At 36.1% G+C, this 19,664-nt stretch overlaps 2 protein-coding genes across 2 annotated transcripts; one reads left to right on the forward strand and one right to left on the reverse strand.

Annotated features, from left to right (window-relative positions):
* The first annotated feature begins 7,670 nt into the window (after window positions 1–7,670).
* On the forward strand, window positions 7,671–13,921 carry LOC113356658 (QWRF motif-containing protein 2-like). The gene is made up of 6 exons (XM_026599861.1): window positions 7,671–9,501; window positions 11,726–11,845; window positions 11,960–12,076; window positions 12,173–12,262; window positions 13,281–13,388; window positions 13,472–13,921. Exons 1-6 carry the CDS (start codon window positions 7,966–7,968, stop codon window positions 13,547–13,549), a joined length of 2,049 nt encoding a protein of 682 aa, XP_026455646.1. The 5' UTR covers window positions 7,671–7,965; the 3' UTR covers window positions 13,550–13,921.
* A 1,148-nt stretch (window positions 13,922–15,069) lies between these two features.
* LOC113361407 lies at window positions 15,070–15,841 on the reverse strand. The gene is made up of 2 exons (XM_026604660.1): window positions 15,538–15,841; window positions 15,070–15,385 (listed from the first exon to the last, which is right to left on the reverse strand). Exons 1-2 carry the CDS (start codon window positions 15,655–15,657, stop codon window positions 15,302–15,304), a joined length of 204 nt encoding a protein of 67 aa, XP_026460445.1. The 5' UTR covers window positions 15,658–15,841; the 3' UTR covers window positions 15,070–15,301.
* Window positions 15,842–19,664: the final 3,823 nt, after the last annotated feature.

A 19,664-nucleotide genomic window follows, 5' to 3' on the forward strand; every position in this document is an offset into this window, starting at 1 on the left:
AGTTTCTCCATCAACCACCTGACACAACAAACTATGTCATCTGGCATATCAGACTGTGAAGCATGTTTTGGCTTCTGTTGATGAGGTTATTGATTCTCATATATCCTCTACTATTTTTTCTTCTTGTCACTGTCAATTAGCAAAGAGACATGCTCTACCTTCTCCTAATTTTGCAGGCAATAATATGTATGGTCCATTGAATTTGATCCGCTCAGATGTATGGGTGATCCCACCCTTGTGTTCTATTAATGGATTCAAGTATTATGTTTTTTTATTGATTTATTTGGTTGTATCCTTTAGCTTATAAATCTGAATGTCTTGGCATATTTGTCAAACTCAAGTCTCATGTGGAAAATCAACTTAGTAGGAAGATCAAAGTTTGTGCAATTTGATTGGGGAGGTAAATAAAAAAAATGTCTCAACTTATCTAGAAATTATGGAATAGGTCATAGAGTTTCTTAACAACATGCTCATGATCCAAATGAAACAACTGAAAGAAAATATAGGCATATTGATTCTCATTTATCCTCATGCTTCATTACCCTTGTCATACTAGTCATATGCTTTTGAAACTGCAATTTTTTTGATAAGTAGACTTCCAATACCAACTTTACACCAATATCACCTCTAGAATGCCTATTTTCAAATCAAACCTGACTATCAGTTCTTACACAGTTTTGGATGCAAGTTATCCATCTCTAAAAAATTTCAACAACCACAAACTTGGAGCCAAGTCTGTCAAGTGTATAATTCTTGGTTGTTGTCCTATGCACAAGGGTTACAGATGCTTCATTCCTATTACCAACAAAATCATCATTTATATGGATGTTGTTAGAGCATAGCTCGGTTGAACCCACCAAGCGTTGGTATGTCAAGTTTGGTTGTCATATTTCAGTGAACCAAAACTCATTTAAAGAGTCGCTTGATTATTTACTAGAGTCAACTTCGTATAGGTTAGCTAGAAAGTTATTAGGATATTAGACATACAAGTATTACTCGAAGACTTGAAGAATGTGGAGAAGTGAAGAGCTACAACGACGACATCATCCTTCCTCTTGAGGTTAGTAATATTTTGACTTGAACTGTTTCATTCCTGACGTATCTTTCAAGTCGTGCTATATTGAAAACATAATTGCAAAGCTGTGAATAATTATACTCTAGTTAGACGTAGTATTAAGGAATTATAATACGAAGTATAACGCCTATCTTTTGAACTTCGTATATAAGACATCGACATAATCGTACGAATGCTATTGTGATTATGTGTATGGGTGTGGGTGAAGATTTTGTCCTAGGAAACAATGTTTTACATTCGTTTAAAGGAGGTACATTCATAAACTTGTTTTGTGAATCGAAAGGGAAATCGCTAGGCTTATTGGTATTGTTATTCATTGCAAATCTTTGGATTACCAATATGTGTGTTCAGTATAACCGCTCATAACTTGCTTATGTATCTTGGTAAAACTATTCGCAATGCCTGACTTATGTATCGGTATGACTTTTATTAGTGAAACCAATCTTAAGGAATCGCCCGAGATGGTATCATCGATATTTGTAATTGGTGTGCCCATTCCTAGTCATTGGGAAACCGATCCTAGAACTTGGTGGGACTAATCACAAGATGTGTAATCGATCCTTGTAGTAGGTTAACAAGTTTTAGTAATTGGTGTAACCGATCCTATAACTTGTGCAACCGATCACAAGTAAGTACCATAGATAAGTGGTAACTGATTCTGGTACTTAGTTAGACATTTTATGGAAACTAGTGTAACCGATCCTAGTAGCCACTTGGAGGTAGAACCGAACTTGTGTTTGGTAGAACCGTTAAACCCATGAATGGTAATTGAATGTTTTTGATCAATCACATAGTTCTTGGAAATCAGATGAACCAATTCTAAACTCGTTTGGAAGTTTGGCAAATCGGTTCCAAGATTGTAAATATGATAAAGGATTTACAAAGTAAAGATGTCGACATACTTTGAGCATGTGCAGTGATTCTTATCTATTATTGTTCAAAGATATTCCTTAATAACTAAAGGACAATCCCGGATCGAAATAAATTGAGAATCTTTTAATTAAGGTTTTTAGTTTTATATGCTTTTAATTTCCAGCAGTTAAACGCATATCTTTAGAAAATAAAAATTGGTACTAATTGGAGATTTTCTACTGAAATTTCGGTCAATATTTGGACAGAGCATTTCCAAGAATTATGAAAACCGATTTTGGCTTTATTGCATATCTTTGAGAATATTATGTTTTGGAAATTCTTTGGTGTCCAAACTTCGTTGGTCTATAAATATTGAAGTTTGCATTTCGAGCAAACTAATCCTCAGAGCCAGCAAAACTACATAGTTGTGTTGCTACTGGTGGATCCGTCTATTCGGAGAGGAAAGTAACCTAATTAGGCGAAATCTCTTACGACCGCTCGTTTTAAAGACTTCTTTTGGATTGAGAAGCTTTACGAGTACCGTTGGTGGGAAACTAGATAATTAGAGTTTATTATTAGTTTTCGATTGATTTGATTGACTAACGATTGTTGAACTTTGATTGCACCTAGTTTGTTTATGCTTGAGAATCTTCTCTTCTGATATAAGATTCACTCAAACTAGATCGAAGTATCGACGGGGATCTTTAGACTGTTTGTAGATCTAAATACGTCTTGTGATAATCCATCGTTAACAGACTCCATATTGTGTGTGATTGATCACAAGAGATTCAAGTTATTTGTGTGCAGGTGTTTATTGAAGATATAAGAAGATTTGAAGACAAAGAAGATTTCTTATTTGAGTTCATAATCCTTGGTGTGCACAAAACTTGATCGACTGGGGATCCAACTATAATCGGTTTATCTTTTGATAGATTGGATTGATTAGTTTCGTAGATCAGCATCAATACATTTATTTATGATTAATAGTATTGATTGCATAGTCTAAACAATTACTTTGGTAGTTGTTAAATATATTGATCTAAGGACCCGACAAAGGAGTTTATTGGGATAAACGGGAGAGCCTTTTGTCAAACTCATATCATGTTGTTTGAAAAGAGTTGTTACCGAAAATATTTGTTGTTCTTTTACTGTTTGGAATACGAACCAAAGGAATTGTTCCAAGTGTGTGACTTATTGCAAGTTGGAGGCGTAGGGATACTGAGGGAACTAGGTGAACTATAAGTTTAGTTGCTTGGTCTCAACTATACGAGGTTGGTTTAGATTTTGTATAACGGCTTAATTATGAGAGTATTAAATTTTGGACAAGGTCCCGGGGCTTTTCTGCATTTGCGGTTTCCTCGTTAACAAAATCTTGCTGTGTCTTTTACTTTTCTATTTCCGCAATTATAATTGTTTTTATTATAATTAGAAGTAAAATACACAAACGTTAATTCCTAATTACTTGATAGCAATCCTATAATGTTTGGTTAAGTTCGAACTTATTGTCAAGTAATCATACTTCGTTGTTGTATTGTCTCGATCTCGTATTCATAGACGATCACACGAAGTGTGAACCGATTCGTTGTATTGTCTCGACTCAGTCCATACACAATCACTTTCAAAGAAAGAACTTATATGTGGAAAAGTTTTAGATTGAGGTGTATTTGGGTACCCTCGTATTTTCAGATGTCCAATTGATGAGTGTAACTTTCATTATGCAACATTGTTCTGTTCAGACTCTTCAAGCAACGAAACTCTATTTACTATGTTTCTTACATCTTCACAGGTTCAGCTGCAAGTCCTTTGCCATCTACTTCTACTAGTGCTTGTATTCCTAATGAAGTGGATCTGCAAGTGTCTCAAAATTATATCTCCTTCCCTAATAACTACTTCAGATGCTATTACAACTGCTTCTACTTCAGATGCTACTACAAATGCACATTCAATGACAACAAGGGGTAAAATGGGAATATCAAAACCAAAACCAAAGGTATTTGCTTCAGAAGTTCGATCTATCTGTGAAGATATTATTGTGCCAACTTGTTACACTGAAGCTTATAAGAAACCAAATTGGAGAGCTGCCATGGATGACAAAATCACTACTTTATTGCAGAATAGTCCTTGGATATTAGTGCTTGTAACTTTAGGCCAAAATATGATAGGCTGCAAGTGGATTTTGAATATCAAGAGAAGAGAAGATGACTCTATTGAGAGGTACATGGCAGGCCTGGTTTCCAAAGGTTAAAATCAAGTAGAAGGGATTGATTATCAAGATACATTCAGCCATGTAGTCAAGCCAACAACTGTGCACATTATTCTCTCTTTACAAGAACTAGCAAATAAGATATTTGTATGTCAAAAATGCATTTTTGCATGGTCACTTGTCGGAGGATGTTTTTATGCTTCAACCACTAGGATATTATGATAAACTGCTTCCTAATCGTGTATGTAAACTTCAGAGATCTCTTTATGGCTTAATACAAACCTCAAAGGCTTGGTTCGGATATTAAATCAGTTTCTTCTTAAAAGTGATTTTGTTTCTTCAAAAGACTGACACGTCCCTTTTTTCAGAGTCATCACTTCTGCTGCTCTTTATATTGTTATATATGTGGATGATATATTGGTAACATGGAGGTCCACTTCTGCAATTGATAATATGGTTGTTGTATTGAGCAGTGAGTTTGGAATTAAGAATTTAGGTGAACTTCATTATTTTCTTAAGTATTCAGGCTACTAAGAATTTTGCAGGTGTTTTGCTATCTCAAGAGCAGCTAATTAAGACTAAAATGAATGCTGCAAAGCCTTGTTCAACTCCTATAGCCTCTACACAATCAATGAAGCACATTGAGGTATTTACAAAGTACTCATTCTTTTGGGTTGCAGTTTAGAAGGTCCATCTCTCTTTAATTACATACCTACTTGGATGTATATTGGACAGGTGATATATCTGACAAACAATCTACCAGTGGCATGGCTATATTTATGGGTCCTAATTTGATTTCATGTTGCCCTAGGAAACAAAAGACTGTTTTTAGATCAAGTACATAAGTCGAACATCGTGTTTTAGCTAATGCAACATCTATAATTGTGTGGCTTCAATCTTTGCTTGTTGAACTACATTTATATTCTTCTAGAACTCATGTTATGTGGTGTGACAATCTGGGGGCTACATATCTGACATCAAATCCAATCTTTCGTAATAGAATGAAACATATAGATGTGGCATTTTATTATGTCAGAGAGTTGGCGTCAAAGGCCTTGGATGTGTGATTTCTCTCTGCTCGGTATCAGATAGAAGACATCTTTACCAAGGGTTTGTCTACAACATGGGGTGTTAGAGAATAGATATGTGCTTGTTTAAAATTTGTGTTTGTGTATGTAACATGTGATCATGTTTTATGTGCGTGTGTGAACTGGTAGGTGACAATTATTCTGTACGTTGGTAACCGACTAGGATGGTCAATAGTTGTTCTGTTTAAATAGGTTAGTCTTTGATTCTTTCTGTAACAAGAACAAGTAATGAAATCAAATCTGAGAGGAATAAATATAAGTAAAATTTAGATCAAAAGTGTGGTAGACTTTTACGTGTCATTTATCTTATTATCCTTTTCTTAAAATATATGTTTATCTCAAATTTTATCAATTTGTTATCTGGTTTAATCCAAATAGAATTTCAGGGAATGTAAATTACTTGGTGAATGGCCAGATCAATAAATTCAAATAACATATAATTATTAAAGGTCACAGACTTTCAAGTTTAAAAGAAAATATGTTTAGATTCTGTTTAATGACTTAATCTCAATCCAACCATAATCCACTTACAAATAAACTCTCCACTTGTGACACCTATAAATAACTCACACTACCTGATCTTTCATCTCTATAATTCTTCTAATAATAGGATCTATTTTCTTTTTGTCTTCGATGTTTTAATCCTATAACTTTGTTTTTAGTTGATATACTATGAAATTTATACTTAAGAGCCTCTTAAAAAAGTTTACCTGTCATTTGGTTGTGACTGTTAATAATTATACGATTATTTGAGTCGATTGATCATGACCATTCACCAAGCAATTTCCATTCCCTGAAATTATATTTGGATTAAACTAGATAATAAATTGATAAATTTTGAGATAGACATATATTTTAAGAAAGGTATAATAAGATAACTAACATATAGTCTACCACACTTTTGATCTTAATTGTCCTTATGGTTTGGCAAGCATTGGGTGAGTCTTCTGAGATGGCAAAGGCAACATCCTTGGGGTTTGGCACATGCACAACATATCTTCAAGAATGGGAACAACTTGACTGAGATATCTGGGCAATCAAGCAATGAAATCAAATATGAGAGGATTGTCCAACGACAACTTCTCTCTTGACACATAACAACTCCAACGGTGAAGTTAATAACTCCTTCATAGTTGGGAAGTGGCACATCGACCACTCATCTATTATAGAAGTTAATTCCATAAATCCTTCAAATCTTTTGAGTTTTCTCTTAGTTGAAAGAAACTTCTGGAAAAAACTCCTTCATTTTGTGCTGCAAATAGACTCTATAGATTACTCTTTAAACCGCTGATCGCCAACTATCTAGATATTTAAAGAAACCTCGGAAAAAATTCCTTCATTTTGTGTTCTAGATAGACTTTATGGATCAATCTTTAAACCGCTGATCGTTAACTATCTAGATATTCAAAGAAACCTCGAAAAAAAAACTCCTTCATTTTGTGTTCTAGATAGACTCTGTGGATTAATCTTTAAACCGCTGATCGCCAACTATCTAGATATTTAAAGAAACCTCGGAAAAAAATCCTTCATTTTGTTTTCTAGATAGACTCTATGAATTAATCTTTAAACCGCCGATCGCCAACTATCTAGATATTCAAAGAAACATCGAAAAAAAAACTTCTTCATTTTGTGTTCTAGATAAACTCTATGGATTAATCTTTAAACCGTTGATCGCCAACTACGTAGATATTCAAGTAGTGTTTCTTTTCTTCTTATTTTAAAAAAGAATTTGGTAACGAATTGCGTACTGAAATCTCTCATTTAAAACCTGCTTGCTCTATGGTTTCGACAAAGGTGAAGTACCAAGACACCCGAATCCATATAAGTTGCTAAAACAAAATAGACAAGACATTGGAGCATTTCGCATTTCCCTTTGCTTGCCCCAAGCACCATGGCATAGTGTGGGCTGTGGGGTTGGGAAAATGCCACTCTCAAACTAGGGTCAAATGTTAGAGTACAAAATAAACTACAAAAACATTCTGTCTTTTTCTGCACACTAAACGTTAGTATTAACGACTATATTTCTTTTTTAGGTTTCACCGAAATGTCAACAAAACCCCTCACCATCCTCCCCTTCAATTAAACAACAAAAATGACGGATTTATCCATCACAAAACTTTCACAAAAGGGCAGTACTGACTTAAAGGGCAGTACTGACTTAATCTTTGGGATCCTAATTCATTTTTGTATAAACAAAACAAAATCCTCTTCAGTAAACAAAATATACCCCTCAAGAACTCCAACTTAACGTAACGTCTCTCCAAAGATACACTAAACCCAATCCCCCCTAGAAAAAATCAAAACAAAGAACGAGTCCCAGTCCCACCCTAAATCTCCGAATATAATTAATTACTTGTACATTAATTTTAATTTTCCCTCAATTAAGCTCCTCAAATTATTTCCTAAATCCGCCTAAAACCAACGCCCTTATTTGCTCACTTCACTCACTCTCTCCATTTTCGCCCTTCATCTCATCCCCAACTGCCGTGCCCCCTTTCTCGCTCGCTCCCTCTCTCTCTCTTTCTTTCTAAAATCTCGCATCTCACAGTCCTCCTCCCACATTTTTATTTCTCTCACCAAAACCCCCTTTTCTCTGATTTTATAACAAATGTTGTTCAGATTCTTGTGTTGTTTGTGATTTTTTTTTTCTGCAGTGATGAAAATGGAGAAGAAAAAAAGTTAGTAAAATTAGAAAATTAGAAAATCAGGAGATTAAGAGATTTGGTTTGTTGTTGGTTTGATTGATAATGGTGGCTGCCATTACTGCTACAGCTTCAACAACAACACATCAAACCCCAAAACAAGAAGAATCAACAACAAGAAGAGCAACAATAGGTACAACAAATCGTTCATCAAATCCAACAAGACCGCCATTATTACCTTCAGAAAGAGATAATGGACTTACTTCTATTGCATCAAGAAGACCTAAATCTAAAGAAATCACTTCTAGGTATTTATCTTCTGCTGCTTCAAATTCTACTTCTTCATCTTCTTCCTCATTTTCATCATCAAGAAGATGCCCATCTCCATCTACCACTACTACCACTACCACTAGCAGTACATCATCAACAACAACGGTGACGATGACACCATTATCAGGTCTCAAGAGGTCACAATCTGTAGATAGAAGAAGACCTATTGCACCGAGACCTACTACGCCTCTTCCTGATTCAAGACCTAACACTTCCTCTTCTTCAAAGATTTTGTTTACTTCAACGAGGAGTTTATCAGTTTCATTTCAAGGGGAATCATTTTCTTTACCAATTAGTAAAACTAAATCAACTCCACAACCGAATAATTTTTTGAGTAATGGAAGGAAATCTACACCGGAGAGGAGAAAATCTACCACTACACCCATGAGAGATAAAGTTAATGGAGAAAGAGATCAGGTGGAGAACTCTAAACCTAGTGATCAACATCGATGGCCTGCTAGAACTAGACAAGTAAATCCTTTAACTAGAAGTATGGATTGTACTGTTGAGAAGAAGAAGATCTTTGGATCTGGGACTTCAGTTGTTCATGGTGGAGGATTTAATTTGAACCAATCAATGATTGATGAAACTAGAAGGGCATCTTTTGATTGTAGATTAAACAATAATGCTGAGTTATTAAAATCTGTTCGAGTTGCAATTGATGATTCTTCCAATTCAGTTAATGGATCTGTTGCTCCTTCTGATCCCACGGCTTCTGCTTCTGATTCAGATAGTGTTTCGTCTGGTAGTAACTCTGGGGCACAAGAATGTGGTGGAATATATAAAGGGAGAGGGTTGTCCCGTGGAGTTAGTGTTCCAGCTAGGTTTTGGCAAGAAACTAATAGCAGATTGCGTAGATTACATGACCCTGGTTCTCCATTACCATCTACACCTACAAGTTCTAGAACAATGCCGCAGTCTAAGGTTTTTCCGGCACGAAAGTCCTTCACAGACAGCCCTATTTCGTCTCCAAGACCCGGTACTATTAATAGAGCAATGTCATCACCAATACGAGGCTCTGCGCGCCCTGCTTCACCTAGTAGGGTTATGACGCCCTCTACATCTTCTCCCTCAAGGGGAATGCTTAGTCCAGCTAGAATAAGAAATGCAGTTGGAGGAACTATGAGTAATCAACCTATTAATTCACCTTCTATTTTAAGTTTTGCTGCTGATGTTAGGAGAGGTAAAATGGGAGAGACCCGAGTTGTTGATGCACACCTCTTGAGGCTTTTGTATAATAGAAGTTTGCAATGGCGGTTTGTAAATGCAAGAAGCGACACAGCTTTACTGGTGCAGAAAATCACAGCAGAGGTATGGCTCTATGAACTTGCTTTCGCTATGTAGTTTTAGGTAATGTAAATATATTTTTGTCACTTTTTAGGTAATACTTATAGTTTACTTTATGTAGTATTCTCAAATGCTTACCTTTGAAGTACTTAATACTGATTACTGGGATTAATATACTATGAGAAGCTTCTATGGTGGCTTACTGGGATTAATACTTGCTTAGCAGTTTATTGGCTGTAGGGTAGTTTCTCTTGAATTCATTGTTTCTATGATGGAGTGTAGGAGATATCAATAATTAAGTTACATGCGAAGACTAGTAGGACTTCCGCTGAATGTAGTTAAAAAACGTATGTGTTGAAACCTTTAGGTGTAACTACATTCAACTACCTTTAGGTTTAATACATTCAACTTATATACTGATAAAGTAACTTGGATGAATCAAGTTTCGTTATCTATGGCAGTTTTCTACAAGAGGCAAGAAAAGGCTGCATTAGCTGTCTAAAAAAGGCAAGTATGTGATTGTAAAGTGAGATACGCTGTGAGAGTTAATTAGGATCACTGAAATGGTAGCTTACTGTATATACGAGTAAGATTGTTTCAAAGCTGCTTTCCAGTAGAATGCATTTATAGTTTGATCCTAAAACAATTTTTAGGTGTTTAAGATGATCTTAGGTTCTTAAAAATATGTCACTCTAGCTTTCCAGATCAGGCAAGAAGTTCAAAATTGTTGGTAATGAATGTTGCACATTATTCTTATTATAATTTTCAACTACTACACTTGCATCTCTAGTTCACAAACACGATACATGCCTTTCATTAGCACCTTTTTTCATAACTTCATTCTTGTTTCAACTTCTGCCATTCCTTGCGAAACCAAAGTTTAACTTACAACCCAATGCTAGCTTTAGAAAGAAAAAGGAACGTGGGAAGTGAAAGTGGCCAAAGACTTCCGAAACTGGGTTTGTGGAATAGAGATGGTCCTGACCTTCAGTTGCAAAGTCCTTTGTTTCTGCCGGCTGGGAATGACTTGCATACTTTGTCCTTTCCTCTTTAGCAGGTGCTGTGTCTCACCAGTAGCTCATTTAGTTGAATTAATATGAACACACTTGTAGCTCATGTAGTTGGATAAAATTTAAATATGAAAATATTCTTCCTCAAAGAAGCTTGTTGCAGAAAATAGATCGGCATTTCTCTTGTGAATTCCGAGCGTAGGATCATGGACCAAGTTTATATTTGCAAGCTGAACCTCATCCCTCTCACTACTTTCTTTAATTGCTTAGTATATTTGTAGTTCATTGGTCTCATTCCCCTTTGGTAGCTTCTATTAGCTCCCGTATGATAAAAGGTTAGCAGTTTAACCCACTGAATGATCAAAGAATAGCCGGATTGATAGCCAAATTCTCTGACTTCATGTACATAAAGTTTTCTTAAACAAATTTTTAAAAGATGAATCAACTGGGAGAAATAACTAATGTACTGGTGGAGATTCGTGTTCTGTTTGGTGTTCCTGATTCTTTCTGCCATTACCTCTACTTCTTCATTTTCAGCGGGTTAGCGACTCACAAAACACTTGCTCAAGTGGCAACTCCAGGTGCTTTTAAAAGTGGCATTAATTGAAAAATAAATGTTGCATCTCTAGTAATCAAGCCTGTATTACATTAAGAACTGCCGTTGTAGGTCTAGGAACAGAGGATCCGTGAAGGGCCAATTTGTCCCTGTTAGGATCATTTTTGTTCGTTGACCCCGTAGCTCCTATCTGTGAACACCCTCACCTTCTGAAGTTGTTTCCTGTGCTCCACAATTGAAGTATATATTAAGAATTGTTTAGCTGAGTTCACTAATTTGCTGTTTTTTGTTGTATCACCGTTGGGGATATTTTTATCCCAGTCCACAAGCATCATTTTTTATGACGAAGAGTGCCCATTAGTGTCAGCGAGACAGGATCTAGAAGTATCAGGTCAATTTCAAACTACTTGTGCAGGCACCGACTAGAAAGTGATATAACTCTGGGTTACTGGTAACTGCTTTGTGGACTCATGGATGCTTGCATATGATGAAATGCATATAGCTAGTTGTACTGAGAGAACACAAATGAAACAAAGGATTGTTGGTTACTGCTAGATGATTGTCGTTTATGCGTGCTTGCATATGAGATGGAATCATGTTAATTACTAATCTAAAATAAAATTATAAAGTTACTTATTTTTTGCTGAACTGTTGTTAATTGATTTCTATTTCATTGTACCAGAGAAATCTTTATAATGCATGGGTCACCATGTCAGAATTGCGTGATTCTGTGACAGTTAAAAGGATCAAACTACAACTGCGGAGGCAGAATTTGAAGCTAACTTCTATCCTCAAGGGACAGGTATGCTTTGCGGCTTTGTGGCAATTATGTATTTGTAATGTGGCAGTAGTGGTGTATTGATTGACGAACTTGATTCGATATTTAGAATAATCCTGTCGCACTTCATGGATGCAGATGACTTACATGGAAGAGTGGGCTCTTTTAGACAGAGATCACTCTAGTTCTTTATCAGGAGCCACTGAAGCTCTTAAAGCTAGCACTCTTCGTCTTCCCGTTGTTGGAGGAGCAAGGGTATGTAGTTTCTGACTTGTATGCGACTATCTTAATAACATAATTTCCAGCACTTTGGAGAAATGGTCTAATTGAGATTTCTCTTTCTGTCAACAGGCTGATATTCAGAATGTCAAAGATGCTGTAGGGTCAGCAGTTGACGTGATGCAGGCTATGGCATCCTCAATATGCTATTTATTGTCAAAGGTGAATTTCGTATAAATATATTTTTGTTTTTGTTTATGCTATAGCATTGCTGTTATTGCTCAGTTATCCTTTCTTGTCAATCTCAAACTTTACAGGTAGGCTGTAGACACATACGCTAAAAAAATGCATTTTTTTTCAAACATTATTTTTTCTAGCCACAAGAGTTTTGTTCTACTAATAAGGAATTAAGGATTATTTAGATTCATTTACAGTGGTTGCAGCTTTATTGTAACCCTGGAGCAACAACAGTTACAGCTGCAATTGACCTCAATTCCATGCTGTGAATTCTGTCAACATTGTCTTTTTCATGTTTGCAACTGAAATGTTTAACTATTATTATCACGCATTACCAATTGATAATTTCTATCACACACTGAATATGGCTACTTTGTCTTTTTAATGTTTGCAACTGAAATGTTTAACTTTTGTTTTCAAGCATTGATAATCCCTATCACACAATGAAGTTTGATACACAGTCATAAGTGATTCACACAATGGTTGAAATAAATTGGTGTACAGTTTTTGTTGTAATGAAGCTCTGTTAGGATACTGGTAGTTATGAGACTTACACGTGTTCAAGAATCATTAAATCTTGTAATGATTGTATGATAATCTTGTTTAAGTGAATATAACATATGAGCCAATGGCTTGTTCAACCAATTGGAATATAGAAGTTTGATACGCAGTCATAAGTGCTTCGTAGTGTTGGCCAAAACTGTGGACAAGGAAATGAATTAGGTGATTGATAAATGTCAGGTAGGTCAGGGAAAACTTGTAGGGTTCCATGAATCGCAGCATACCACCTTATATGATGTTCTTATGCATCATATAAGGTAAGAGGCTACTTACCCATGTTTTATTTGTTCTTTTTTTAAAAAAATTGGCAGTATCCATCCTCAGTATCCATCCTCCTTGTTTTAGTTCCTGATTGACTTTGTCTCGTATTTGACACAGTACTCGTGAAAGATTTTTGTAATATTATGCTTGCCTCATTATCTGTTACAATTTTTTTTTCTAGGTGGAAGAAGTGAATTCTTTAGTCGCCGAACTTGCCAATGTGAGCTCACAAGAGCGTGCTTTGCTTGATCAATGCAAAGATCTCATGTCTACTCTAGCAGCCATGCAGGTATTACTCTCTCTTGCAAGTTTTTTTGTTCTCTGTAGTTCTTTTTTCCGTGGTCACTTTCAACTGATTCAAAACAAAAACAGGTGAAGGAATGTAGCCTGAGAACACATCTATTACAGCTAAAACGTCTACCAGCAACAAGTCTGACAACTCCAGTATAGAACTGATTTCAATTTGACTTACTCAATTCTAAATTTCTAACATCACATCAAAGCTTTCTTTTCTCCGGACATTTGTCAACCGGAAGGTAAATAAGAAAGTACTAAATGGTTGGTTAAAACGGCGGTGGCGGCACATTTGGTCTTCTCCGAAAATACCGTGGAGAGTTAACTTGTTCTTATGCCTTTTGTCTGCACAGGTTAGAAAAAGAGGTGTTTCTACGAGCATTCATATTAACTGTATGCAACTACTTGTTCAGTTGTTCTATAGATGAAAGTAAAGTCCCCAATGTAATGTAAATATGTGTATCATGATGTTTCCCATGTTCTCTAATTTTTCATAGCTCTCTATTCCTTCTTCTTTTTTCCCCTTTTCTCACTGGCAGTATTTGTCTTTTCATTCTTCGGAATGTGCTCTGCATTTCTGTTTGGGTTATTTCAGTTTCGTCTCTTCTTATAAGCATTATAGGAGCGTATAAGAGATGAACTAAGATGACTGCTGCGCATATGTTATACTCAGTGAAATCAGTCAAAACTATTACTTAAGCTCAAAACACTCAAAACTACATGGTAGATTCTAGATACCATGAAAGCTTGAATCTTGTTAGTGCGAAAATGATGATGGCAATTTGACATTGCTCAAGTCAATTGGATTGGAGTCGACTTCCCCCACCTATAGACCTTCCACCAATGTCAAATTGCCATCATCATTTTGGTACTCACAAGAATCAAGCTTTCATGGTATATAGAATTTACCATGTAGTTTTTGTGTTTTTTGAGCTTAAGTAATAGATACAACACCCAAGGACTAACAAATATCTGGTGACTAAGACAATAATTTTGAAGGGAAAAAATGGCGTCGTCGTTCACATATAACCAAGTCCTGTATCAGTAATCTTAGTACGCTAATATCGTTAGCCATTCCAGGCATCCTAAAAAATAAAGTACGTATTTGTGGACAAGTGTCTACAATATTTTATAGCGCACTCCTTGGAGCTAAAACTTGAGCTAGGGTCACTGAGGAAAGCGCTAATTTCTCTTTGCTGTCACAGATGCAACTGGACAGCTGGACCCAAGCAATGGAGCAAGTCTGCCTTTTACACCATTTCTCATTCATTTAGAGTAGATAACTTTGAATCTCATCCTGCATACTGAAATCATTTGAGGTCTAAAAAGCCGTTTTGTGCTGCTTAACCTGCTGATAAAAGAAATTTTTATCCCTGAAAGAGTGAGTGCACACTGCAATACTCTGCCAAAGTGCACTGCGGTACCACAATAAATTTTGGCACTCATGTTATGATATATATATATGCTTGGTTTTGAGAAAATCTCTTGAAAGACTCATATAGTTCCTTTCACATGCTTCTACATCTGGATCGTATACTGGTTGAAAGATTTTATAGCTAAACGTCCATGATGCACATGATCACTTTGCCTTATTGTACACTTCTTTTCCGGCCTAACAACAAAGACAAAGTTTTCCTTCAAACTCTTAACCAAAACTTCTACAGATGAACTCACAATTAGCCGCTGGGTTACCATGGCAAGAATTTCCCAACTAACATATGAATTAATAAGCTAATAAAACATGAAATGGAATAACTAACCGAAACTCAATTAAAAGATCTGAAACACAATAGAATTCCCAAGTACTCCTAACATCTAAACCATAATGAAAACAAGCTGAGGTTTTAGAGAGTCCTTGAAATGCGAGTTCTTCCAATATGCATTCCCCGGAAACAGATTTTCATTGTGTTAATCTTTCTTGGGTTGACCTGGAGTATTAGTATTCTTAGTCTTCATTTTGTCATCATCATCCTTCTCCATCGGTGGCAATGTCTGTTGTACAAATCAAAATTTAATAAAATAAAAGACTATTAAAACACCATTAATCGACAGTATCATATAGATCGACAATGTTTTCTTCAAAAAAACACAAAAACTAATTGAGATATTTTATCGAACACTTAATAGACAACTAAATGACTTACAAGATCAGGCTTGTAGATGTTGTGAACTACAGATGCACCAGCAAGAAGCGATGCAACAATCACAACAGTCGACATTGCAAGTGATGGTGTTCCAGTTGGTTGACTCCCGCCAAATTTCATTTTTCTGCTTTTCTTCGACAAAATAAGTTCCTCACCCAGATCCAGTAAACTTCGATCACACCTCTAGGCTAAGAGCAACTCCTGTGGGAACAGTATTTTCAACACTGCATCTCCTTTTACACTGATCCTAATAAGGTAAGGGAGGGAGGTATTCAACTATTCAAGACTCAAAAGGCGAACAAAATATCTGATTGCCTTGCATTAAGCCCGGGCTTCTGGATATTATTAAGAACGATTTTTTGGGGACCATGGTTTTTTTGGGACCATGGTTTTATTTTGGGTAAAGACATTAGAAGTAATTTTAGGTCATCTCATATCTAGTTATTTATTTAATACCTAATTTATTCTCTTAATTAAATTTAGGTTATGATTAGTGAATGATTTAGTTAAAAAATAATTAATGAGATTAAATTAAAAGATGGGTTTATTATTAGTTGAGTAAAATTATTGAGAGAGTAGAGTTAGAGAAGATGAAGGAGAAAAACATGGAAAATATTTTTTTTCCAATTAACTAAGTTTGAGTATTCAAATGATGAAAACTCATTTGATTCTTCATCTCCACCCTCTCCTAGAATATTTGTTAATCTTCAAAAAGATCCGGATTTGAACTGGATTTTGAACAGTTCGGTTACTTTATATGAAGAACAAGTAACTGAACTCATCTGAAGCTGTAGTTCGGTTGCCCCGTGAGATGAACAAGTAACCGAACTCATCTGAAAGTGTAGTTCGGTTACTTGTTCCAAACACGCAGGTTACCGAACTCTCAAATAATAGAATTTCTAGGAGTTACAACGTTATGTTCGGTTGGTTCGCAAACTGCATGCACTTTTGATCTAACCGAACTTTACGTAATATAAGAGTATATAAGTTTACAAAGTTCGGTTCTTTCGCAAACTTGAACCTAACAGCTAACCAACTGAACTCTGAGTTCGATTTCTGCGATAAAATTGTGAAGTTACCGAACTTAACAAACAAAAAAAATGTGAAGTTCCAGCGTCTATTGGCTAAGTTCGGTTACATTGTAGTTTTAAAAGTTTTTGCGAACAAACCAAACTCTATTGGCTAAGTTCGGTTATTTTGGAACTCAACATAGTGGCCACAACAACACAGTTCGGTTAGACTAAATTTGTTTTTTTTTTTCGGTTCTAAGGGTGGAGTTCGGTTACTTTGTAGTTTTAATTTTTTTTGCGAAACAACCAAACAGAGAGTTCGGTGACTCAGTTTTAAATCCAATAGAACCGAACTGTTCTTCGTGTTCTTCATTTTCAAGAAGTTCGGTTAGTAAACTAGGGTTTTTTGGAAAATCGACCTAACCGAACATGGCTCTGTAACTCCTATTAAAACCCTATTTTGATGATTTCTATTCGATTGAAGCAATCAAAATCAAATTAAAGTGAAGGGTTTGTTGGAAAATACCTCCGGAGTGGTCCCATGGCAGAATCAGGTTGCGGCTGGCGTCTTTTATACTCGATAAAATTATTATGTAACCGAACTTAATTGTGATTGCATTGATGTTGTTACATTTCTTAAATAGACGGTGGCAGTGGGTGGTGGGAGGAGGGGGTGGTGGTAATTGGTGGTTGGTGGTGGTGGTAATCGGAGGTGGTGGGCGGTGGTGGTGGGAGGAGGTGGTGGTTATATATATAGGTGGTTATTAGGTTGGTTTTAAATTAAATTAGGTTAAGGGTAGGTTAGTCATTTCAACGTTTTAGGACACCCCTTATCACTATAAGGAAGGTGACATAATAAAATCATGGTCCCCTCAAAAAAATCATGGTCCCTAAAAAATCATTCATTATTAATTTCTATGGACTATTAGCTTATTTCTTCTTTGACAAATACCCAAAATCATTTGGGAATCCAGGGCAACCTAATTGTTTCAAAACTCAGAAGCCTCATATGGGGGCTTTCAAATCGCAGGATGCTTAATGACTAGGGGCCTTGGTAAAGGAGACTCCAAAGTAGGGGTGTGCAACGGGCGGACGGATGCGGTTAAGGGGTCACCCGCGTCCAATCCGTTAAAGTTGCGGATTTGAAAAATCCAACCGTGTCTGGCCCAATCACCCGCGGATTTGACATCCGCGGATCAACGGATAATACGATCCGGATACGGATTAACCGCGGATTTAGAAAAAAAAAGAATCAGTAAACTTCCTACATTTTATAAAATGATTCAACCTCTTTGCTTTTATTCTCAGTAGGTACGTATTATAGGTTAAAAAGGATGCTATATGTTCAAAGTATTAGAGACATATATTAATTAACTCCTGAGTCTTAACAGAGAACAACATTCGGTAAGGGAGGAATGTTATTTCATTTCTACGTTTCAGTGCTAATGACATCACATAAATAATCCACGAAAGGGTTTATATAGTTTCCAATGCATGAAACTATTTTACATTAACCTCCATCTGGAAATGCACGTAGCTTTACGTAGTTAAGCCTGATCACGTTGGATAAGGATCAGCTGCATAGTATTTGTCTCTTGCAGTGATGTATATCTCAACTGGGTGCACCTGCTTGATCAAATGGTGCACAACCACAATCCAAATGTCCGCTATTTGTAACACTGCAAGGTATCCGCGGCATTTGTTTCTTATCCTCTATAATTTCAACTTGTTAGTCAACGGTGCGGGTGAATCCGCGGATTTCAAATTCGAACCGCAATCGAACCGCTGAAAGTTGCGGATTTGAAAATCCCACCCGTGTCCGGTCCATAGATCTTGTGGATTGGGTTTCACCCGCAATTTTACGGAGGGATACGGGTGAAATCCGCGGTTCCGGACTTTTTGCTCACCCCTACTCCAAAGGTATATGGAAAAATTAGGCGCAAGCCCAAAAAAATAATATTCTCATTGTCAGGCCCACAATTAATCTTAGATACCGTGACACCCATAATCATTCTCGTGACACCCATAATTATATGAAATTATTAAAAATGTCTGCATGACAGATTATGCATCCGCATGACGGGTTATGTATCAAGGGTATAATTGGCAACACAACTTGGATATAACATATCTAAAAATCCGCGCCTTGGAATTTTACAAATTTTATATGGTTGGAAATCTTTTTAAGAGAGCTATGTAACGAGTACAAACAACAATATCAAATTTTTGTTTTTCACGAAAAATCGGAGGTGATCATCATTTTAGGCAAAATTTCGAAAACTGACTATATAACCATTATGCAGCCACCAAAAAAGATGCATAACACATTCTGCAGACGCATAACGAATTATGCAACCATTTTCTCGACTGCATAACAAAGTTATGCATCTATAACACGTTATGCAACCATTGTTTTGGTTGATTTTAGTGCATACAGAAAAACTTGATGCATAATGCGTTATGCAACCATATTTACGTATATCATGTTATGCATCCATTTTCCCTATGCATAATGCATTATGCATTCATATTTTGGATGCATATCAAGCTATGCATCCATTTTCTTGACTGCATAATAGTTTATGCAGATAATGGGTCATAACAGCATCACCCCTTCATTATCATCCATCAAACCACTGTCAACAACAAAAACTGAAGTAAAATAAGCATTAAGGTTAAGCTGTAAAAGTAGTAAGCCTAGTAGTCATGCCTGAATGCAATAGATGCTAATGCAGAAAAATTAAGCACTAGCAGTGGTGGGCGTTGTTTATTTTTCGCTTTGGCTACATATTGATAATCAACTTGCAGTTCAAAATTGTGAATAACAGATCCTCAAATGCAACCTTCTTAGCTGGAGTTAATTGGAATACCAATAAATTAAGATTTAACAGTTCATAAAAAAATAATCTAATCTTAAAAGGATTATTGACTAACAATGCCGCATTAGAGTTCCAGATTCAGCTCAAATCGTGAATACTGTACTCCACCATTCCCCATTTGGGTTAAATTTTCTTCTTCTTCTCTGCAACTCCACAGCAACAAAAGAAAAGAAAATCACTCTTCAAGTTCAAAACCACTCTCATTCGCCATGACAAACCAGCAAGTTTACATCCGTAC

The sequence above is a fragment of the Papaver somniferum genome, chromosome 3 (assembly GCF_003573695.1).
Source record: "Papaver somniferum cultivar HN1 chromosome 3, ASM357369v1, whole genome shotgun sequence".
NCBI classification, from domain to species: Eukaryota; Viridiplantae; Streptophyta; class Magnoliopsida; order Ranunculales; family Papaveraceae; genus Papaver; species Papaver somniferum.

Coding starts and splice junctions, on each gene's coding strand:
- LOC113356658 (XM_026599861.1), top strand. CDS start 7,966: ATGGTGGCTGCCATTACTGCTACAGCTTCAACAACAACACATCAAACC. Junction 12,263..13,280: donor TATGCTATTTATTGTCAAAG/GTGAATTTCGTA, acceptor TTTTTTTTCTAG/GTGGAAGAAGTGAATTCTTT. Junction 13,389..13,471: donor CTACTCTAGCAGCCATGCAG/GTATTACTCTCT, acceptor AAACAAAAACAG/GTGAAGGAATGTAGCCTGAG.
- LOC113361407 (XM_026604660.1), bottom strand. CDS start 15,657: ATGAAATTTGGCGGGAGTCAACCAACTGGAACACCATCACTTGCAATG. Junction 15,386..15,537: donor ACATCTACAAGCCTGATCTT/GTAAGTCATTTA, acceptor TTTGTACAACAG/ACATTGCCACCGATGGAGAA.